The sequence below is a fragment of the Centropristis striata genome, chromosome 21, assembly GCF_030273125.1.
Source record: "Centropristis striata isolate RG_2023a ecotype Rhode Island chromosome 21, C.striata_1.0, whole genome shotgun sequence".
NCBI classification, from domain to species: Eukaryota; Metazoa; Chordata; class Actinopteri; order Perciformes; family Serranidae; genus Centropristis; species Centropristis striata.
This window is the reverse complement of record NC_081537.1, coordinates 24,449,961-24,474,381: the sequence shown is the minus strand read 5'-3', so window position 1 is coordinate 24,474,381 and position 24,421 is coordinate 24,449,961. Positions and strand designations below refer to the sequence as shown.

At 37.0% G+C, this 24,421-nt stretch overlaps 2 protein-coding genes across 3 annotated transcripts in view; one reads left to right on the top strand and one right to left on the bottom strand.

Annotated features, from left to right (window-relative positions):
- Positions 1–23: 23 nt before the first annotated feature.
- On the bottom strand, positions 24–22,270 carry calcoco2 (calcium binding and coiled-coil domain 2). Of its 2 annotated transcripts, XM_059325089.1 has the most exons (18): positions 22,193–22,270; positions 20,977–21,233; positions 15,353–15,455; positions 14,738–14,911; positions 12,044–12,137; positions 10,084–10,244; positions 9,751–9,876; positions 9,532–9,657; positions 9,351–9,464; positions 8,649–8,758; positions 8,500–8,569; positions 6,716–6,883; positions 6,445–6,633; positions 4,487–4,603; positions 3,728–3,893; positions 1,418–1,440; positions 1,106–1,266; positions 24–193 (listed from the first exon to the last, which is right to left on the bottom strand). In XM_059325089.1, the coding sequence occupies exons 4-18, from the start codon at positions 14,903–14,905 to the stop codon at positions 190–192; spliced, it is 1,797 nt and encodes a 598-aa protein (XP_059181072.1). In that variant the 5' UTR covers positions 14,906–14,911; positions 15,353–15,455; positions 20,977–21,233; positions 22,193–22,270; the 3' UTR covers positions 24–189. The 2 variants fall into 2 exon arrangements, with proteins under 2 accessions (XP_059181072.1, XP_059181071.1); XM_059325088.1 differs by lacking the exon at positions 24–193 and having other exon boundaries at positions 327–1,266.
- ttll6 (tubulin tyrosine ligase-like family, member 6) overlaps positions 17,374–24,421 on the top strand; it is a 26,215-nt gene continuing 19,167 nt past the window's right edge. Inside the window, 4 exon segments of the mRNA XM_059325113.1 lie at positions 17,374–17,522; positions 19,847–20,036; positions 23,182–23,337; positions 23,576–23,616. Of these exon segments, the coding sequence (XP_059181096.1) occupies positions 23,183–23,337; positions 23,576–23,616 (196 nt within the window). The 5' untranslated portion in view covers positions 17,374–17,522; positions 19,847–20,036; position 23,182.

Below are 24,421 nucleotides of genomic sequence, written 5' to 3'. Positions count from 1 at the left end.
CGCTGCATTCTGATTGGTTTTTATTGCCAGCAGGACCATTTAAATGCACTTTTATCATTTAAAGTGACCATTTACATACATTTTTACATCGCTCACCCTCCCATCATCGTCATACACATTGAAAATAAACAGAAATTAACATTCAAATGAACAGAAATTGGCACAATCTGGTTATAATGGATCAGAAGTTTATCTGAAAGAGAAGAAGTTAAACTGTTACTGAAGGATTCTGGTTAATATGTTAAACTGTAAATGTGCCAAGCTTTATTGTAGCTTTTTATTATAGTTTCAGCTACTTAAAGGACCAGTTCTATTGTTTAAGCATGATTCAGCTTTTACTGCAAATCATTTATACTTTACTGCTGTTTTTTCCTCCCAAATAATACCGTAAGTTTTTTTTTTTTTAAAGATTATTCATTATTGTCTTTAACCAATTTACTTTACCAATGTGGTAAACATCAGTACTTTTTAGCATTGAACAATGAAAATCTAATAAGATAAAGATATAAATCACAACTTTAGGTATTTAAAGCATGTCAAATTAGAAAAATATGCAGAGTTAACAGGCTTTAGTTTTAAGTAAAATTATCAGAGTTTAAACGTTTAGCACAATAAAAAACACGCTCCTTGTTTTTAAGTGCAGCCATCATTGCCAAACAATCCCTAATCCCTTGAAAATAGATTATTATCAGTTATTAATATTTACTGGAGGTCCAGTTTGCTTTTTATTATTGAACTATGGAAGAAAATGTATGTGGAGACACAAAATCTCCCGTCCAGTCTCTGGGAATGACTGATCCCGATGTTTCATATTGGCACTTATTAGAAAATATTGCAAACAATATTCAGCAAAATGATCTCAACTTTTAAGCACATTACTGTGTAACGATTGGATTACATTTCGCCAAAAATAACCGAGGACATGATGTTCTCTGATGGATTACAACCTCAGGTTTCATGTCTCAAAACCCCAAACAAACTTTAGTACGCTTTGGAAGATCATCAACAGTAATGTAAAGTGTGTAATTTGCAGTAAAAGTGTGCAAATATATCGGTATGTTCTTGTAACAGCCGACTTGTAAGACGTGTTTGTCTCGGCTCTCACATCTCGTGGCTGTAGACGTGATCCTCGAACACGGCCTGCTCCATGGTGTCACAGATCATGGTGCAGAAGGGACAGACGCGGTGGCTCTGCTCGTGCGTCTCCAGCTCGTGCTGCGTGATGCCGGGGAATCGCTCCTGGCAGTGACGACACACCAGCTCCTGCTGAGGGGTCGGAAATAGAGACGGAGCGTCACAAGTGGTAACAGAATAGGGAGGGGATTATGTTTTAAGGCCTCTTCGAAAATAAACTGTAAACAAGCGAGTCACTCGGGCTCATGTGTGAATATCCAGAGAGCCTCCGAACTTAACTCACCTCTTCCTCCTGGTCTGCATCTCCTGAGAAGAAAGGGAAACAAGTTGACACCAGATTAATGTTAGCAATTATTGTTCATTTATTGTTTATTCTGGGGCTGCAGCTAATAACTGATTCCATTCTCCTGACTTTTTGTTTGTGGAATAACTTGTTCATATCTATAGTCATGGAAAAAAAATATTAGACACCTTTGTTTCCTTCAATTTCTTGATCATTTTAATGCCTGGTACAACTAAAGGTACATTTGTTTGGACAAATATAATGATAACCACAAAAATAGCTGATAAAGTTTAATTTAAGCTACTATCTAGACATTTTCCATGGTTTTCTTGCTAATAACCAAAATCATTATCAAGAAATCCATGTTAAATGTCTAGATATTAGCTCTTAAATGAAACTCTTATCAGCTATTTTTGTTATTATATTTGTTTGCCCAGGCTGTTATAATGTATCATAAACAGATATAATTCATTATTTCTCCAAATAAATGCATTCATTTGTCAATTACATGTGGTCAGTTAGCTAGCTATCAAGTTAACTAATAGGGGAATGTACTTTTATTTCCTTTCCCCGTGAAGAAAAGAAGGTTTCTTCCCCCATTATCAAAATATATACTGGTAAAAAACTCCTCAGAGCATTTAAAAGAGGAGGTTGGAACAATAATTTCAATCACATCGGAAGACAACTATGTGTAAAATATTCTGCACATTTGTTACTAAAATAAAAAAGCAATTATTTCAACTGAAAAATTAATAGAAAGATTCATTAAAACTCCTCAAATAGCTCATTAAAACTGCATCCCACATGGTAACAGCTTGACTTACTCCAGAAATATGATAAAACCTAAATGAAAGCGTGTGTTCCTGTGACTCAGACAGTGCAGAGCTGTTGGCAGCACTTTGAGCTGCATGTGATGAGAGAATGATCCGTGCATGCAGAGGTTGTTATTGAGTTTCTTTTCTGAACATGTGATGAATGAGTGCTGCAGGTCAGTGCAGAGCTCAGTCACAATCCAATGAAACTAATCCATGCATTTCGACATATCACTGTTTTAAAGAGCATCTCCCTGTTCCGGTTCACGGTTAAAAAGGTACAATTTCTATCTTAAAATTGTGCAAAATTTCCAAGCTTAACTCACAGACCCTTTAAAACCCCAATAATCACCCACTGCACCTACAGTCATGGAAAAATTATTAGACCTCCCTTGTTTTCCTCTTCTTTCTTGTTCATTTTAATGCCAGGTACAACTAAATGTACATTTGTTTGGATAAATATAATGATAACAACCTATAAGTTTCCTATAAGTTTCTCTTTAGTTTCCACCTTGAGTTTTCCCATAATTTGCAACCCACTGATTTAAACTCACCCAGAGACGTAAAAGAAGTAAAAGCTTTATCTGTATATAGGGTGCAAATGTACGTCATCCCACAGAAAATAGCATTTTATCACCCAACCTCTCTTATCTTTCCTGTCATTGCTGAGGTCATAGGACATAGATCATGGTACAGACATTATATAGTTTCACTTTTACTCTACACTTGTGACAATCCATTTATCTCCATTCCTCAGTTTCTTGTTCATTTTAATGCCTGGTACTTTTATTCTTCTCGAGAAGTTGACTCATGACCTTAATCACAAATCGGACAAGTTCAGGAGGATCTGGGAACCACTGTGTTCCTTTTTACAGAAACTATGACTCATCATCTGTCCCTGGAAGATGAGGACTGTCTGCCCTTTAATTTATTTTATGTAAGTGCTCTTCATTTATCTGTCTCCTGTCGTCTTTTTATTTACTTACCTATTTTATGTGTAAATAGAAATATATATCGCAGCGCTCACTGTTAGTTTGGGGTGGGACTTGTTTTGTTTTGTGCTTTGTTGTCTGAATTGTTTTGGTTTTTGCTAACGTTTGTGCTTATAAAAATGAAAAACCAATAAAAAGAGTAATAAAAAAATGAAGAAATTGAAGAAAACAATGGTTTAATCATTTTTTCCATGACTGTATACCACCCGACCTGTCTTATCTTTACTGTTACTGCAGAGGTCTAGAGATTATCTCAAGTTACTGGGAAAGACACTTATATAGTTTCACTTTTACTCTACACTTGTGATAATCCTTTTATCTCCATTATACTGAGGAGGCAGGGCAGCAGAATCTCAGGTAAGAATATATAAAACCACCACTAAATTTTGTAATTTAAGTGAATTCACTCTTTTTCCTGCAAGAAAAACATAATGGGATTTATCTTCTGTGTCTTTTTTCTGCTTTGAAAACAGCTAAAAGTGTATCCCAACCCTTGTGTTCCTCACCGATGTTCTCATAGATGTTCTCGGCCTGTTCTGGCGTCTCCTGTGAGGACGGTGCAGCAGCAGCAGGAGAGGACGGCTCAGGCTGCAGGTGTGAGGAGTCGGCGGGGGGAGCTGCGTGGAGGTCGGCGTAAACGCTGCGCAGCCCCTCAATGTCACTCTGCAGAGTCTGACACAATGAATACAGTTTAGACACAGAGGGACCCTCATCAATCAATCCGTGTGCTGAGTAAAGAGTGTTTAACTGTGATGTACACTACTGGTCAAAAGTTTTAGAACACACCAACTTTTCCAGAATTTAATTGAAAATGATGCAGTTTAATGTCTCAGTGTACTCTGAAATTAATGCACATTTGCAACATTTAAAATTCTTTATTGAGCATGATAGTGTTTTGAAAGTAAAAAAAAGATTCAAAATCACATTTCATGTTGGACTAAAGGACTAAAAAAAAGACACAAAATGGCCAAAAAAAGACACAAAATGACTTACAAAGACATGAAAATAATTCAAAAATGGACAAAATACTCCATAGAGTTAAGTTGTTAACCCATTTCTTGTTTCCTGAAAAAGGCCTACTTGTATAATTCTGAAATGTACATTATTTTTCAGTTTTGGTTAACCTTACCTTTTTTTATTTACCTCTGGCAGTTCACCACTTACCTTTGTACCCTTTCAAGCTGTTCATTTGATTTCAACTGCTTGAATTTCAATAAAAAACTGGAAAAATTGGGGTGTTCTAAAACTTTTGACCGGTAGTTTACCTGGTTGTCTCTGGTGAGCTCTTCCTGCTCGCGTTCCTTCAGCACGATCATCTTCTCCTTCTCCTCTATGATGCCGACTTTCTCTGCGATCACTGCATGAGCCTCATTGAGCAGCAGCTGAGGAACAATGAAGGGAAACAAGCCTCAGGTTCAATAAGTGAACATCTGAACATGTGAATCTGAAACTATGTTCTTTAACCTCCTGAGACCCAAGCTTTCATTTGGTATGTCTTGTTCGTTTCTCCTTGATATTCTGGATTTGTAGGACCTGGTAAGTATACAAACTAAGCATCGTCTTTGAACAGGAAGTAGTTCTTGGGAAAAAGGGTTAATTTTACTCTATAACACAATTAATTCACCAGTGTATAAAACTTTTTATTTCCTTACATTTACACCCTCTCTTTGGAAGAACGATAGTAAAAGTCTATTCGTTCTCAATATCAAACTACAAACATTATTAAGCACCAATAAGCAAGTTTTAACCATAAACTCTGTTCAGCTTTTGTACCTGGTCCACGTTTGTCTTTTGACTGACTTTACCAAGATGCTGCCATCTGATTTTTACACTGATTGATGTATTGTGCTTTTTCTAGAGTGTGTGCTACTGAGGACAACATGTTATAGTTAAGCAGAATTAAGTATAAGGTCCAGAAAACCTAAAATTAAATGTCCACATGTGAGGACGCAGGGTCACAGGAGGTTAATCTGCAGATAAAACAGCCTCAGCTCTTCTGGTTTCACTCTGTCCTCCACATGTTGAACCTGCCGCAGGGATTTGCTCCCATTCTGCCACAAGAGCATTAATGAGGTTCAACACTGATTGTTTACATGCATGCTACTATTTCAATATTTTTCTGAATATTCCAAAATTGGGTAAAAAGCATAATCTGTTTTGATATTTGGACTTATTGCAAATACAGCTTTTTTATGATTAAGACATGTAATATAGTTATTATTCAGGTTTGAGGAGCATTATTTGCACATGTATGCAGCCTGTTTGCAGTATGTGTTCAATCAGTTGGGGTTTTACTGCCTCTTGCATGTTTACTGTCGCCTCTGTGCTTTTATATGCAAACCAGCAAACCAACAGTTTGCAAGGCTGGAGTAGAAGTAGAAGCACACCCAAAAGAAAATTCCACATGTCTGGTTGGCAGGAGAAACACAGCAGCCTTTAAACATTATGAAAGGCTTGGATATCAACAGGTTTATGTTGCAAATATTGCAATGCAATCCTTTCCAAGAAGGCTGAAAAAATGCACAAAGACGTCATTGGTAGAAAAACTTGTTTTGCAAGGCTGCATGTGAACAGGAATGTTGGTTGAATATCTCACTTTGTGAGACATTTAAACAGTGTAGTGGGAATATTGTCATTTTCAGGCAAAAAAGGGCAACAACTGGAATACTTTGTGCATTTAAATGTCGTCACTGATGTTTGGTAATAAGGATGATAGGTAATTAATGGAAAGGAGTCTGATGGGGTTGAGGTCAGGGCTCTGTGCAGACCAGTCCAATTCATCCACACAAAACTGGAAAAACTATTTCTTTAAGGAGCTGACTCTGTCCACAGCTCTTAGACAGCCTCGTTTAAAGTCTCAGAGAATCAGCGCACATCTTAAACTAAAACTCTTATTTTCTTCAGTTTTCTCTTTATTTTAAACCTTTTCTTTTGTGACTTATACACTTACTTCTGCTTGGTTTTACATATCTTCTTCTCTCTCATATTCTCCCTATTTCCCTTTTTCTCCTTCTTTGTAACTTCTGTTCTGAAAAGTCCATCATAAACAAAGTTTGTATGCTTGCTGCAACAAAGTTTGCATGCTTGTGCAGCGAGGCATTGCTGTGCTGAAACAGGAAGGGCAGGAATGTTTTCCCTTCTCTGAAACTACAGGGCCTTACAAGGACAGCCACAGTCCACAGAGAATACCTGAACCAGGGTTTAGATTTCTGCACAAGTTTACCTCCAGTTTGCCTTTCATGCGATCTGCCTCCTCACACATGGAGACGACCTTGTGCAGCTGCTCGTGGGCCTGCTGCAGCTCTCTGTCCAGAGCCTCCGCCTGCCTCCTGGTGTTCCTGTTCTCCTCCCTCTCAGCCGACAGCTTGGCCTGAGCGTCCTGCAGTTGGCTGGTCAGAGTCTGACACCGCACCTGGAGAACACATGGAGCATACAGTTCAGCATACAGAAAGTCATTTTTGTTTGTATTTTACAGATTTGAAGCCTTTTATTACCCTCAGGTCGTCATCGGGACAGTTCTGCAGCGACTCCTGCTGCGACAGCCTCCGACTCAGCTCCTGGTTCTCCCTCCTCACGTTGTCCACGTCGTGTGTGAGGCTCTGCTGAGTCTGCAGCTCTTTAGAAAGCCTCCCCTTCTCTTTCTCACTGCTCTGGAGGTCAACCTGCCAAAAGGTAAAACACACCTTTAAATACAGGAGCAGAAGGTCTGATTGGAACCAAAATAATCTTTACTTTTTTATGTTCACCTGGATGATGGTAAAGTTTTTTAAGTAAGGATGTGTGTGATTATTCAACTCGTCGATTAAACTTTGCCAACCTCGCTAGTCAGCACTACAAGTATTAGAAATTTAAATATTATTTTATTCATTTGCACATTCATTTAACATACATATTAAGTAATTTGCACTGAAATCTCATGTAGTTTAATGTTGCTTTGCTACGAAACAAACTTGCTGTATATATCGTAAAAACTATTGCAGTTTGAAAGTATTTTGATTTGCTAGAAAATGAAAATAAGATTCTCTATAGGCTGTGTCAGAATAAAGATAAGATAATATAGAACTTTATTTATACCGAAGGAAATTCTGTTTCCAGATTGCTCCAAAGTTACAAAAACAATCACAATATAGGGTAATATCAGAAAAACAATGAACAGAATAGGTAACGATAACAATATATAATATAAATATAACAATATGAAAAAAGAAGTGAAGTGTCTGAGGAGTAAAGTGAATAGAGTGCAGATGATATGGCAGGATTAATGTACAGATATATTGCACATGATAATGAACATAATATAGTCAGTGGTTTTGAAAATTGTATTGAAACTGGCTTATAAGCAATTTATAACCACGTTCATATGATTTGTTTATTGAAAAATGTGATTTAAAAGCTTTAAAATGTAAGCAATATTTTTTCAGACAATGTTTTAACCTCAGAGATTAAATTGAGCTCAATTTTGACTGTTTTCCAAGTTTTTCCTTATTGTTTAAAAGTCTGGGAAATTAGTCGTTAGGAACATTTCTAGTTAAAAGTGTGGATAACCTCATGCATTTAATTTTTAAGCAGATTTAAATTTGTGATCTTTCTCTACAGTTAAGCTCCTCATTGTTTCCTGCTCTTATAAGTCTAAGACCTTATATATTTATTATTTAGTGTTTTTTGAAGTACAACCTGATTCCAAAAAAAAGTGATGGGACACTATGAATTCAGAATTCAATGTATGTTTACAAAAACAAAAGATCATCAGTTTAAATATAATGCATATTGTTTTTGTTCAATTTTCAGTTGAATATACAGTCATGGATAAAATGATTAGACCCTTGTTTTCTTCAATTTCTTGTTCATTTTAATGCCTGGTACAACTGAAGGTACATTTGTTTGGACAAATATAATGATAACAACAAAAATAGCTGATAAGAGTTTAATGTAAGAGCTGATATCTACACATTTCCCATGTTTTTTTTTTATTTTATTCATAACCAAAATCATAATCAAGAAAACCATGGAAAATGTCTAGATATCAGCTCTTAAATTAAACTCTTATCAGCTATTTTTGTTGTAAAGAAGGGTGGTCTAATAGTTTTTTCCATGATTGTATGTCAAAAACAAATTATAATTCAATTTATTTAGGTTTTAGACTACACCCTACATTTTTGGTAATCAGTTATATGAGTGGTAAATAATCGGGTCAGATAAGGTCAATAAGTCAGAAGGTATTGGCAAACAGACTTGTATTATTAGTTATAATATAAATGTTCCTTTAAAGCAGATTTACCTGCAGCAGCTGTGTGCTGTCTCTCAGTTTGAGCAGTTCCCTTTCTTGTTCTCTGAGTTTAGAATTTAACCTAAAACACAGAAAAAGAAACATTACGATCCATCATCATAAAAGCTCAACTTGTTGCGTAAAGTGGAGACTTTACTCACGTGGCGACTTCGACACTCTGAGCGTCCAGCTTCCCTCTCAGCTGCTCTCGCTCCTCCTTCATCTGGTTGATCTTCACCACGGCTCGGTCGTATTTCTCCTGAGCGAGTCTCTGAAAAATTGTACCAACAGAATATATAAAACAAGACTTTCTCAGAGCTTTAAACAGCTAAAGAGACAGAGCCACCAACGGTGGGAGAGTGGTCAGCCACTGTAAGAAAGATATATGAAATGGAGATGTTGACTTTTTCTCTAAGACTGAACCGTAACAAAGCCCTGAAATATTGGTCGAAATGGTTTACGTATGTAAATGAGAAAACAGAATAGAGCAGTCCTCTTCTCCTCTTTTCATGTTGCATTGTTGGCCCTTGGTGCTGTGTCAGATGTTTTGATGGTCTTACCCTGGAGGGACTCCCCCTCCTAACAGTTGGACTATGCTGGCTCCACATAAGCCCCCCTTCTCCTAACCTCCTACCTATGGATTACTGTGACCCTACTTCGTAGTGTGTTTTTCTTTTTCTTTTTTTTTCTGAGACAAAGAGTTTGATTTCCCTCGGTGACCTGTATGTTCTGATTTATGTATGTTCTGATTTATGAGATTCATATGTCTTGATTGTCTGTGTAAGACACTGGAAAAATTTGAAAAATTAAAAATAAAGTTTAAAAAAAAAAAAAAAACAGCTAAAGAGACGGCATGACGCTACCTCGTTTTCTCTTGAATCTCCGTCTGAGTTGAGGCTTCGACAGCGCGTTTGCTGCTCGGCGGCGTCGTGTTGCTCCATCTCCATCTGCTTCGTCATCTGGATCAACACCTCCTCCTGACACCAAACTTACATTAGACACTGGAGCCATAACACTGATTTAACACACAAACTGTAAACAAACCTTCAAGCCGTCCGTTTCCTTTATCTGCTTCTGTAAGGAGCTCTTTAAGTTCTCATTCTGCTCCTTGATTTGATCCATTTCTTTCACCAGTTGACTAATTTCTTTATCTTTCTGCTCATTCTGCCCCTGTAGAAATAAATCACAGTCAGATATCAAAGTTCGTTTTCTATTTAACTATTACTCTGCATTGTGCAATGAGCAAACGGTCTCTGTGCAGACCTTCAGGCCGGCCGCTTCTTGCTGTTTCTTCTGTAGATCGTTTTGTATGGTTTCCTTTTCCTGCCTTATCTGATCCAGCTCTTTCTGCAGCTCAGCTTTCTCACGTACGCTCTGCTCCACCTGCTCCTGGGTCCGACAAAACACATTCAATCAATATAAAACTTTGTTTACTTTCGCCTCCGGATCAGAAATCGGTTTAAGTACATATAAACAGCTGTAATTTGTGCAAAAGGTCATTAATCTCTCTGCAGGTTTAAAAATAGTAGCTGATAAATGTGTTTGTTTGCACAGTCGCTGCCTTTTGCTCCACGTCTGTGACTTGCAGGTTGGTACCTGAGTCGTGATGACCAGCAGGTCGTCTTCCGGGCTGCTCTCGATGCTTTGCTCCACCGGGTTCTTGAAGCAGAACGGAGTGCTGGCTCCTCGCACCTGGCCCGTGTTATCCACATAGCAGAACTGGTAGAAGTCGATCTCGTCTTTAGGCAGGTAGTATTCTGACGGGACGGAGCAGAGCAGACTGTTAGACAGGCTCTCTGTAGGTTTCAACAAGTCAAATTTAAGACTTTAACCCATTGAGGCCTGAAAAACCGCTGGGCGATTTTAAAATAAGCCTCTAATTTTCTGGAAATTCTGGAAAAATTCTGGGAAAAAAAGTGTGAACTCTTCTACTAAATAATAGATTTTTCAGCCTCTGTAGCAGATAGAAATGAAATTCAAAAAGTATTTGAGAGCTTATACAAATACTACAAAACGACGTAAACGCTTTCCAGGCTTCAATGGGTTAAGACCATAATTAATACAATTCAAGACCCATTTCGCATCCATACTGGCAATAAAAAGTACAAAAGACAAGAAGGGGAGTCGGAGGACCGGAATTACTTGCAAAGTTTATGAATTTATTCACAGCTCAAATTGTGACGGGCTGCACAGGTAATCAGCTCCGTTTTGTAGTTTTGTTATAGCTGCGTCCTCAAAAATGTAAAAATTTAAAGCAAGACTGAAGTTTAAGCATTTCTTTTACATAAAAACGATAATACATTTTTAAGACCTTATAAAATTTCATAAAATGTCTAAAATATGATTTTTAGAGGTTTTTAGACATTTTAAGGCCTTAAATTCAAATGATTGGATTTTAGACATTTTAAGACTTTAAGGACCCCGTAGATACCCTGGTTAGAGCAGAACCTCTTTTTATTACTCTGTTCAACCTCTTTTCAGGAGTCGGCATCAATATTGCTACACAATGTGTCTGTTGCTTGTAAATAAGAATGATTTGAATGCATATTAATGTAAGAATATACACATTATTTGTGTGTTTTTTTATTGTAAAAGAGCCATACAATTTCTTGACCAAATTGTGACAAGGCCACGCACACTAAAACTGCTATTAAGTCACCAAACATCAGTATTTTTTTCTGATTTTTTATATATATTTTTATATAAATCTCTTAAACAACTTCAGACTTGCCTCAAGCTGTAACACAGCCAAAATAATCAACAAATGGAAAAAAAAAAGTCAGCGGCTCACAATCCTCCTGAGTTGAATCCATTGGTATGAGGTCATAAGTACAGTACAGGCCAAAAGTTTGGACACACCTTCTCATTCAGTGCGTTTTTCTTTATTTTCATGACTATTTACATTGTAGATTCTCACTGAAGGCATCAAAACTATGAATGAACACATGTGGAATTATGTACTTAACAAAAAAAGTGTGAAATAACTGAAAACATGTCTTGTATTTTAGATTCCTCAAAGTAGCCACCCTTTGCTTACTAGAATATAAGACATGTTTTCAGTTATTTCACACTTTTTTGTTAAGTACATAATAGCACATGTGTTCATTAATAGTTTTGATGAATTTACAATGTCAATAGTCATAAAAATAAAGGAAAAACATTGAATGAGAAGGTGTGTCCAAACTTTTGGCCTGTACTGTAGACAGGTATTATTTCATCCGAAGGGCTCACCAGCCTAAAAGTTTAGGAACCTCTGGCTTAGGAGGGTTTGAAACTGTAAATCTGTTTGAGCTAGAAACTAGAAAGTGTGATGAAAACTGGATCTGAATCTCTAGTTTGCTTTGAGGTTTGACTTCACCAGATACGATCAACAACACGGAGCCACAGGATCAGCTAGAAGTCACAGCAGCTCATTAAAGCAGATTTAAGAGCCTGTGGCACTAATTATACCTGAACTGTTTACACATTAGACACTCAGAAACATCTGACTGGAAGTGTTCATTGCAAACACGACCAAGCATTCTCACCCTGCTGAAGAACCGAAAGCACTCCTTACCTTTAAAAACAGCATTCCTGCTCGCTGACTCTTCTGCCTCGTCCAGATCCACCCACACAAACGTGTGATAATCCTTTGTTGTGCTCCACCCCACCTGCACAACCAAGAGACAGACAAAGAGAGTTCTTTCCTGTACGTCATAAACAGCGCTGGAAGAAGTATTCAGGTCATTTACTAAAGTAAAAGTACCACTAGTTCACTGTGAAAATACACTAGTGAAAGTCCTGCATTCAAAAACTCACTTCAGTAAAAGTACACTACCGGTCAAAAGTTTTAGAACACCCCAATTTTTCCAGTTTTTTATTGAAATTCAAGCAGTTCAAGTCAAATGAACAGCTTGAAAGGGTACAAAGGTAAGTGGTGAACTGCCAGAGGTAAATAAAAAAAAGTAAGGTTAACAAAAACTGAAAAATAATGTACATTTCAGAATTATATAAGTAGGCCTTTTTCAGGGAACAAGAAATGGGTTAACAACTTAACTCTAGGGCTATTTTGTCCATTCTTTTCATGTCTTTGTAAGTCATTTTGTGTCTTTTTTTGTCATTTTGTGTCTTTTTTTAGTCCTTTAGTCCAACATAAAATGTGATTTTGAATCTTTTTTTTACTTTCAAAACACTATCATGCTCAATAAAGAATTTTAAATGTTGCAAATGTGCATTAATTTCAGAGTACACTGAGACATTAAACTGCACCGTTTTCAATTAAATTCTGGAAAAGTTGGTGTGTTCTAAAACTTTTGACCAGTAGTGTATGTCAAATTTGCTTAAACTAGTCAGTGTTTTACTATCATATATGATGCTTTTGGGTTAATACTAATGCTGCTTTTATGTTGCATTTTACTGCTATAGAAGTTTAAGGTTGTGCTCATTTTCACTCCTTTATATCCTGTTGGGTAGTTTAATCTGCAGCGATGCATCAGAGTCTATAACAGGGTCTCTGCAGGGTTCAACAAGACTTTTTAAAGACGTTTTTAAGACCATAATACAAACAATTTAAGATTAATTTCACATCCAAACTGGCAAAAAAGTACAAAAGACATGAAGGAAAATTGGAGGCCCGGAATTACTTGCAAAGTGTATGAATTTATTGGAATAAAAAATGCTTAACGTAACTAAAAACCAGAAGCCTCTCTATGGTCAACTAATATCCGTTAAGAAATTCTGACTGTTTAATTCTGATTGTTTAAATTATGGCTGGACTGCTCCGTTCTCTAATTATGTTATAGCGTCCTCAAAAATACAAACATTAAAAAACGAGACTGAAGTTTATGCATTTGTTTCAAACAAAAGTTATTAATAAAATGTACATGTAATAATGTAATGTTAACATGTTTAAGACCTTTCAAAATCATATTTAAGACAATTTATGAGATTTTAAGAGAATTTTTAGACATTTTAAGGCCTTACATTTTTCCAAATTATTGGATTTTAGAGGTTTTAAGACTTTTTAAGACCCCGTGGATTCCCCTATATAAGATCATCATTTGTTTGCAGTGTGGTTGTCCTGTTAGAACCACATATTTCTAAATAAAAGTGAGAAAAAAACAGCAGTTTTCAGCTTCCTAACAATGTATTTTTCAGGTGATCTTAGATGCAGAGTTCCTATGGATGCTCGAAATCCTTAAAAAAGAAAAACCATGTTTCAAAATGTTTTACGTTTGTGAAAATTGTGCCAAAAAAATCAAAATAAATAGAAAAACCTATTCTGCCATTATATATATATACATTTTTTATGTTTACAGTTTTAATTCAATAAAAATCATTGATATTTGTTATGTAGAATGAACCCACTCAGCTTGATATATATATTAAATTTACTATTAGATTATTTGTAATGATGCATTTTTGTAAGCAGCATTTTACTGTTGTCCAGGTAGGGTTCATTTAAACTACTTCACATGCTCCTATGTGGTTAAATAAATAAAAATGCATAATCATTTTGTATTAATCATGTTTTTTATGTTGAATCTTGGCCTGAAAAGTAACTTAAGCTGTCAGCTAAATGTAGAGGAGTAAGAAGTACATTATTTACCTTAAAATGTAGTGAAGTAGAAGTATAAATACTCAAGTAAAGTATAGGTACCTCAAAATTGTACTTAAGTACAGTACTTGAGTAAATGTACTTAGGTACAAGTTATTGTTACCCATTTTGTTCATTGTTTTTCTTATATATTATATTATAATATATTATCCTATAGTGTGATTTTTTTTGTAACTTTGGAGCAATCTGAAAGCAGAATGACCTTCGGGATTAATAAAGTTCTATCGTATCTTATCTTATATTCCAACACTGGTTACATTGCACCACTACAGTGATTTAAAAAGCTACTTTTTACACCTTCGGTGATTTCCAAATTTGTAGATGAGCCAGCTGCATAATACTGTAGGAGAGAATGCGGGATATTTGGCGACCACTCATATTTTGGGATTTACCGCTTTTTGGAAGGGGTTAAAGAGCGAGATCCATACAGCATTGGGGATTGATTTACTGTTTAGCCCAAGTCAGTTTCTTTTTGACGTCACCTAACTCCTGACGACACGTCACCAAGGACCAAAAGTACCTGTTACACATACTTGTGATGACTGCTGGAAAAATGGTGACAATAAAATGGAGGAACTGCCATGTGTACTCTGTGCTGTTGTCAGGGAATGTTTTGTACCGTGTTCTTTCTTATTAAATAAAAATATTTCTCACCTTGAAGATGCCCACCCAGTCCCGGGGATTGGGCTGGAAGGCCGCAGTCCGGGTGTAGCAGCAGGTGACCGGGGTTGCTGGGGGGTAAGAGTGCGGGGTGTCGGTGAACACCACCTGGGAGAAGGTGCGTGCTTTGGGGTCAGCCGCTGCCTCTGAAGGGCCCTCCATGCTGGGCTGCAGCCAGTAAACACAGGATGATGAAACATATCGTGATTGATGTCAGCAGGTGTTATGGCAGAAAGTGACTCTGGTGTTTAAATACAAGCTTCCTTCTTCCTGTTGTTGTTTGTGCGCACTTATAAATCTAAGTTTCACTTGTTTTCAGATGTATTACGCACTCATAATGAACTCAAAAACACTGAAATAGCGTATGCTTCATATAAAAACAACCTATTTCTTCCTGAATATGATATTTAATGTAATATATCAACTTTTAAACGGCAGTTAGATTAATAAAAATATAAAAACAAAGAAACCGAAAGTGAACTGGCCATTAGACCGCACCCGAAACTTACATAATGTTTACTTCGTTTCACAAAACTGGTTTTTAACTACAAGCAGTCTTAATAAAGCGATATTTTTGTAGAGATATTTGGATGAAGACATAATACTTACATGTTAGAAGTCACTTTTCACAGGACCAACATCAACACTCAGCTCCGCTTCTCGGAAACCAGTGCTGTGGTGCGTTCAGGCGCTCCTCGGATATTTGTACTGTCTGTCTCGTGAACACGACAGACACGTAAAGTAATACGTTACTTATTAGGCAAACATCCACGTTGATCTTATTTGATTAAAACAAACAAACGAACATAAATATTTAATTTCGTACGAACAAAATGCTTTCTGAAATTTATTTTTTGTTATCTAAATATGATCTTTACCATTAACTTAAAAAAAATCATTTTGGCATTATGTGTGCATGCTATTTTTTATTTTAGTTGTAGTTTATTTTGTTTTCCACATAGTTTACATTTTTAGGAAGATTTGTATTAAATGCAAAAAATATTCTCTCAAATACGAATTATTTCGTGTATCGAGAGGCAACATGGAGACAAAACAATAAAAAAGCAAAAAAACAAAAAATCATTCTTTATAATTTTGGCATTGTTTATGTGTCTTGACATATTTTAAAAATCATTTTATTTTCTACCAGTTTACATTTTTTATTTTAAATGTTTCTACTACGTGTTTTTATATTTTTAATACATAGAAAATCGTGTTTGCTGATATTTTAAAACATTTTTTTTAAAGAGGAAGATTTGTATTAAATACACAGGAAACTCGCAAATACTAATAAGTACAATCAAGTGCAAACAATAAAAAAAAGCAAAAAGTGGACACATTATAAATCTTGTAACCTGTAGGTAAAAAACAATCATAGTCAAACGTATAGGTTCATGTCATGTGCGCTCAAATTAAAAACGTTGCTGCCTTGATTCCAATTGTCCTTGAAAGCAGTATTAGTTGCGTTTTGAGCGTTGCATGATAGGAAATGAAGTCATTTGTAGTAGCTTACTCTTTCCTCTGCAATGTGACATTACAACACAAGAGGGAGCCAAACTCTTTTTTGACATGAAACTGGTCTTTTCTTTAATCGATATTATTATATTATAATAAACACACAGATGTTGGTCAGGGTTGATCTCAGTGTTACGTTTGTTGTTTTTCAACAAATTTGCCATGTGTCAGAAAAAAATGATTTTAGCATTTACTTGGAAAGAGATCATATGATGCACTTGCGCACTACAACAACGTTAATTGTCTTCAGTATTATAGTATTGCATTATTCCATATTTTTAAAATGATTTAATATATCATTATAATTATCGTCAAATTATTTTATCTTGTTAAAATAATCGCCTAAGTAATTTTTTGTCGAAATTGTTTTTTTGCCTAAATCATCTCCTCATGACGCCAGCCACCTATGGTAAAATCGCCTACATCCTCAGTTGATCAGATCATGTGATTTTACCCCTTTAAGATCATCACTTCTTTGACAATTTGCCACATTCATAGGCATCAGATAAGAACCCAGCAAAGAAGAGCTAGAGGGAGATTGTTTAGTTTATCAGTGTTTTATTGTTGACACTAATATTGGTAACACTTTATTTTGAAGGTGTCTACATCAGAGTGACATAAGCGTGTCATAAACATGACATGGGATGTGTCATGAACATTAATGACACTTTGAAGTAACATTAATGCTCATGATACTTGTCATGTCATGTTTCTGTCAGGCTTGTGTGACTCTTATGTAGACACCTTCAAAATAAAGTAATTTATTTCTTTATTTCATAATTTACACAGTGTTACTAATATACCAATAGCCATCCTTTGTTACATCCTTTTTGAGTGAAATTATCAATAATATGTTACACTTTTGGTGAAGTTTTTTGTGTTTCCTGCAAAACTTGAAAAAATGAGTTAGGCGATTATTTTAACAGGCTGACGTTATGGAAATCATCTCAACTGCAAGGTGCACCTGTGGGTCATCCTATAGATGCATCTTTTCTCATCGGTGAGCCAACAACCAATCAGGATCTAGAATCCTCACACCCCCGGACTGTGATTGGTTGGCGGGGAGCCCGGGGCGTTCCATCTGATAAGGCATGTGTAGTTCATTCATGTTTACATTTGTAGGTGACGTCTCCTCCTGTGTGTGCGTCAGGCTGAGACGAATACAACAAACCTAACAATAGCAACAACAACAACAACAACAACACACATCGGTGCTCGGTCGGTGTTTCCTCCCGGGAACAAGAGGACACACTTATTCATCACGGTAATGTCACATTTATGACGTTTTAGCCGTTAAAAGTTGATTGTTTCGTCTCTCGGGAGCCTGTGGTCAGAAGGCAGCATTCGGTTACCATAGCAACAGCACTGCACATATACTTAGCATATAGCTTGTTAGCTTGGAGTCTTGTTATTGTTTGAGGAAATGAAGCAAATCTCTAAACTAACGACAAAACAGTGTTGTTCAGTGTTTTGTTTTTAACTGGTTTTAACATTGAGCTAAACTGCTGCGTTTTATTGGGACGAGTTGCTAAATAATATGGAAGTCGTGCAGCCGTGGTAGATGTATTCAGATCATTTACTTAAAAGTAGTAATAAAACAATAAAAGCCATGTATTAAAAAATGCAACTAATCCAAGTAAAAAAAGTACAGAAGTCTCACTTAAAGTACTCATAATGCAGAAACATATTAATTCTGATACATTAACAGTGGTGGAAAAAAGTATTCAGATCCCTTACTTTGGTAAAAGTACTAATACCACATGGCAGAATTACTTCACTGCAAGTTAAAGTCCTGTAATCAAAACTGAAGCAAAAGTATCAGCAACAAAATGTACGTATCAAAACTAAAAGTACTTCTTATGCACATAGGTAAAAGTAGGCTTCAAGTAACTCAAAATTGTACTCAAATACATCACTTAAGTAAAATGCACTTAGTTTCTTTCCATCACTGCTTCAAGAATCAATGTGCTTTAGTAGAAATGTACATTTTGTGAGTAATTTCATTGGAGTTTGTGATTGACCTGATGAGGAATTTTACCTGTCCTGCCACTACAAATTATTTTATCATGGTTGTATTTGATAGTTTTTATTCGAACATACTGCATCTGTGTGATCTTTTCCAAGCATTAGAGACATGGGGACACATTTTGGTAGCTGTTTTGCGTTACTGTCTGTACAACACTAACAACATACCTGTCAGTATTTTTTGGTGCAGTTAAGAAATAATCTTAGGGGTCACAGATTTCAGTGCAACACCTGTAGCTGCATAAACTGTGCAGCAACTTAAACAGAATTATTAGATATTTAATTGTAATATATTATGATAATGGTAATATTGTTCTGGTTCACCTGCTGCTACCATAATGAAAAACAATTTACTTCAGTTAGATTACTTATTATTGTTCTGGGTTTTTTTAGGCAATATTAAGATCCATAACTGATCTTTTAATGATTGTTGCTAATGTGTCCCCAGCAGGTTTGTCAACAGATGAGATACACAGAACTTAATTTTAAGAAATGAGAATTGCTGATCTTGTAGAGCAGAATTTGAAAACTAATCACCGGTTTGCATATTCAATTCACAAAGCTGTATTAATATACAGACAGAACAAAATGACAATAGTGTGTTTGTTATTCTTATTTAATAAAACATCTGGGACACGGTTTATTTAAACATAACAAAAGAGCGAATTAACCTTTCCTTCCTTCATTTAAAATCTCGATAAAAATACACTACAGTCATATTAAATTATAATAGCCCTGCTCTGTAATTGTATGAGAGTTCATGTTGCCCTTGTAACTCTCATTCACACACACAGAAAAGGTTTTCACTCATACAGTTTAAATACCTTCGAATGCAGTCATGACTTGCCAATTTAGTAACTGACAGCCATGTTAGAAGCTTTAAAGCATCATAAGAGACACAAAGGGGAGATAAGTGAGTGTGGAAGGGTGTAGGGTGTCGACTTATGATTAATTAATGTTGATTGATTCATTAATCAAGAAATAGGGTCAGCAACAGATTGTAGCCACGCCAAGCTTTGGTCCTTTTGTGTCACTCTTCCACGTTATCCAGCCCGGTTTATCTGACCTGGTTGGCTGCCATGACAGCAGGGAAACATAAGATAACGTGTCCAGTTTGTCTACTTTCTATTCTTCTTTGACCAGCATTTCCCCTACTGCCTGTGCTCCATTTTTAATGTCTTCAATGGAAGGCTAGGCTTCAACTGAAGGTTCTCCATTTCAACTTGGCTAACAGGATAGATGTCCAGCCTGTTCACTTACACCACGCACTGCCACGCCGCTTTTCAGCACAGATTTAAATTTAACAACTCAAGGCATTGAAAAAAACACATCTCCTGTTTCAGCGAACAAATATCAGGGATTATCCCTCTCCTCTTGCTCCCTGCTGAGGTCTCCTGCTCATTTTCTCTCCATCATGTCAGGAGGGATCAGGTGTTTGTCCCCACAGCTTCTAATTGGTCACCAGATCCACTGCCGGGCCCGCTGCTTGAGCATGTAAGTCAATCTCAACTGAGCCATCCTTGTGATGATACAAATCTACTCTCCTTTTTTTTTTCCTTCAAGACTTCAGAGGCAGACGGTGCACCAAGTGGACATGTGGCTCATTAGTTTGTCTGCCGAGGAGCATGAAAGCGTCCTAAAGGGCTCTTGAAACAGGGATTTGTGGATCAAAGACGTGTGGAGGGAGACAGACGAGGACGGGGCAGCATCTTCCAACACCTGTGTCCTCACAAATGTAGGCTTAACAGCACAGGTGAGTAAGAACTGTTTGTGTAGGTAAAAAGGTTTCTGAACTGCCAGCTTATGAGGTACAATAAGTTTAAACTCGTGAAGTCTGCAGAGGTGTTTCTAATATTTAGTCCACCCCATTTATATCAGTGAGTGCAGACTAAACATTCAGATTCATATCAACAAACTGCAGCCTATAAAATGACCACAATATCTCTCTAAAACATATAACCTTCATGAAGAGAGGATTTGCTTTGCAGAGTTGTTTCTGCTTTACTTTTAGCTATAGGTGTGTCTAATTAAGTGTGCGTTGCGTCACTGAAACCAGAGTGATTTCGATTAGCGCTGAAGGAATTGGTTGAATGATCCATTAGTTGATTAACTAGATGGTGATTTTGATTATAATTTAAGTAATTTATCTAAAGACAGATAGAATTTGAGTGCTTTTGCCATTCAAATGTGCAAAGACTTGCTGCTCTAACTGCAAATGAAACACCTTTGAGTTTTTGCACTGTTGTCAGACAGAATTAGCAGTTTTAAGACGAGACATTGGGCTTTGGTAACACTTTTGTAATTGCACTTTTATTTACTTTTACATGATAATAAAGATAATTGTTAATTGCAGCATTAATTGACAGTGTGCTGCATTCAGTTAATTCTAATTAGACCATTTTACACAACTTTTTCTTAATGTTTGTCTTCTTCCATTACATTATCGTAAACAAGTAGACAGTGACAACCTCCTCAGCAACAACAGCTATAGACGTCTTGGTTTAGTGTTTAGTGCTGCAGTCAGTTGGTTTCTAAAGTAAATTAGACAATAGTGAGTGCTTTCATCACGTGTCAAGGTGTAGTCTGAATGTTGGGTGTTGTGTAGTGACACTGAGCAGTTAACAGAGTCATTCTTACTGAATCCAGTCATTGCTGGTTGAAGGCAGATAATACAAAAGGTGTCATGCACGTACCTGTTGTTGTTGCACGCTGAGGGGGAGAACCTTGGAGAAATCCTTTGCAGGGTTGTAACCGTACCCGGGCCGAGGTCAGCGGGGCGTCTCGGCCCCGTGTAAAGCTCACAGTTCAGGGCCAGGATTATCCAGATCACTGGATCAGAATACTGTCACCTAGCACCGTAACCTCCCACAGTGTGTAGCTGGGATGTCCCTCCTTACTGCCACCACGATCACGATCATTACTGCCCATTAACTTGACCTCTCCTTCAACCCTGCAAGACACCAGATAGGAGGCAGAGGCAAACAGCTGAGATGCTGCTGTGATGATGGCCGGCCACTGTGCCGGGGTCAGAGTGCAGACGGACATTAGAGGAACTAGAACACATAAGTGGATCTAAACTAACCTTTAGGTTTATTCCTATCATCTTTCTAGTTAGAGGCAGCTTTTTATCTCTATAAAAAGGTGCCTCTCAGTGTTCGGCAGTCGGTCCATCACTTTGGTCCAGTCTTAATAACTACTTTTAACTTAAAAACAATTTGTTCCCAATACTCATAGTCCCCATTGGATGAGTCCTAATGATTTGGTGATCCTCTGACCTTTCCTTTAGTGCCACCATGAAGTTCAAACATTTGCAAAACTGACGACATTCTCATCAGCCTCAACTCTGCTATGTTTTAGTGCTAATAGGGTTTTTTGTCATAGCAGGAAAAACACAGTTAAAAGTAATTTTGTTAACGTTGGTTCAGTTCCATTCCAAGTGTTCCAGTAAGCCAAGCCTGGAGCGAGCTCACCTCAATGGACTGCAGTCATTTTTAATGTAATTTGCACTTTTTCCCTACTATGACAAGCCAAAATGTCTGCTATGAAAAAGGTCTATTGGCAAATATCAGCATGCTAAACTAAGATGGGGAGCATGGTAAACATTAAACATAAGGATTTTCATTGTGAGCATGTACTGTCATTAGCTTTTAGCTCAGTAACATGGCTGCAGACTCCTAAAGACAAAAAAAGACAAAGACTCCTAAAGACAATGAGTAGGATTTGTCCATTGTAATTTATAAACACATATATAACATACATTATATACACATATAAAACATTGAAAGTTGCCCCCCCCTTAGCTCAACAACAAAAGCACTCTGAAAGCCAACCCCAGATTTACTCTCTGTCTATGTGGCTTTTTGACTTTTTTTCTGAGCCCTGTGACTTTACTAGGAAATCAAAAATTACCTCAGACGGGCCAATAGTTGATTAACTGGTTTAAAATGCAAGAAAAGGTTTGCTGAGGGCTCAGGGCTGAGAGAGTGACGCGTGCACTCTCAGCACGTGTCGACAAAAAGAACTCTCCCATTGTCCTTTATTCTCCGGTGATGAGAAGATCAGCTCCAGGTGTGAGGCTCCACACACCTGCTCCAGCACTGTCACTGGGGAGTGGGTGGAGCCACCTGGCAGGACTGTAGATGCCTTCAACACTTCCGCATCATTAGGGCTGTTACAATATCAGATTTTTACACTGCACCAATATCTTGGCAAAAGTCAGTAATTGGATAATTGGTTTATTTACACTATATTACCATATATGCATCATTAACCTGATGCCAATATTTCATTATTTACATTTCATGGGTGTCATCATATCGCAACAGCCATACACATCTGATATAATAATAACGATGATGAATAAAGTAATTTTGATTGATTGATTGATTGATTGATTGATTGATTGATTGATTGATTGATTGATTGATTGATATAAAGAATATTTTACTTGATATCAGTATCTTGTTCACCTCACTGAAACTACTTTTGGTAATTTGCACTATCAACATTATGAAAAGCATTAAATTAAAGTAGTTTTTTGGCCTTAGCGTTAATTCTCCCTTGCTGTTGTTGCACTATTAAACACTATTTGTTTCCATGCTGCAACAATAACTGGTGAGACAACGTGCCGACAGCCAGAGCACTCACCTGATGAGAGAAATGGAAACGGAAACATGATTCCATGCAACACTTACAGCATGTTCTTTGTTCTGTTTGATTGAATTTCATTGTGAAGCTGTGCAGCACGTCCCGTTAAAAACATGCCATGTAAATGAAAATAAAATTGCAATCTTGTGTGTGTATATGTGTGTGTGTGTCAGCTATCACATACTGTAAACTCTTTTCTGCATCTGCTCACCGTCAGATGGCTGCATCTGTTTTTGTTTGTGCTCCTCCAGAATGGGTCTACCTGTGGACAGCCCAGACAGAAATGATGATGCACATAAATATGAGCTGCAGGGAGAAGGAGAGGGCGGCGAGAGCCAATCTGAAGCCTGCACCCGCACCCCGCTGCCCATCAACAACAACAAGAAGAGGAAGAAAAGCAAGAAGAGGTACTTTACTGCAGGATCTCGTCCATTTGTACTTCTGCAGTTATTTCCCATTGCAGGTACATTACCTCTGAGCGCCCCGACAGTTATGATTTTGTAACCTGTCCTCGAGGCTCTTAAGTTTTTGTTTCCTCACTTGTCCTCATCACTCGGTGAAAGGAAGATGAGCGTAATGAGGCATTTGCAGGACCTCGCAGCAAAGCAGATGTCTGTCCCTCTTTCTGTCTCTCTTCTCTTCCAGATGACTGTGGATCAACCTCACCAACTGCAAATATGAAAGTGGTACGTTTGGGCCAAATATGAGCAAATCATAAAAGTGATTATCATTATTCTGTCATATAGTTCAGTTATTATTATGCACAATCCCAGCTATCTACAGTCATGGAAAAAAAATGATTAGACCCTTGTTCTCTTCAATTTCTTGTTAATTTTAATGCCTGGTACAGCTAAAGGTATATTTGTTTGGACAATGATAATAATAACAAAAACAGCTGATAAGAGTTTAATTTAAGAGCTGGTATCTAGACATTTTCCATGTTTTTTTTTTTTAACATTAAACCATGTTAAATGTCGAGATATCAGCTCTTAAATTAAACTCTTATGAGCTATTTTTGTTATTATTATATTTGTCCAAACAAATGTACCTTTAGTTGTACCAGGCGTTACAATGAACAAGAAAGCAAGGAGAAAACAAGGGTGGTCTAATAATAATATTTTTTTCCATGATTGTATATTCCTAAAATATGTAGCGGACTAGATTTATTTTACTTGGCCAAAAGTATGTGGACACCCCTGTCTACAGGACTGTATTTCATGTCCTCCACTAGGACCCCTTAGTTCCATATAAGGTTCATTTTAATGCTATAGAATACAAGTTTATGTGCGTCTCCATCCTGTTTCAACACGACAACGCCTCCATGCCCACAGCCCACTAAATAAACAGATGTTTGACCAGATAAAGGAGGTTTAACTTCAGAGATTTGTTCCAAAGTAACTGGAGACTCGAGGCAACAAGCTTTATTAGAGGACTAATGTTTCCACGCCAGGTGTTCAACAGTACAGAGACTCACATTCTCTTAAATAACCT

Bases quoted from the DNA above. Each gene is read 5' to 3' on its own strand.
- calcoco2 (XM_059325089.1), bottom strand. From the start codon at position 14,905: ATGGAGGGCCCTTCAGAGGCAGCGGCTGACCCCAAAGCACGCACCTTC. The intron at 9,658-9,750 runs GTCTGCACAGAG...TTATTTCTACAG, and splicing joins AAGAAGCGGCCGGCCTGAAG to GGGCAGAATGAGCAGAAAGA. The intron at 6,884-8,499 runs GTAAATCTGCTT...ACCTTTTGGCAG, and splicing joins ACAGCACACAGCTGCTGCAG to GTTGACCTCCAGAGCAGTGA.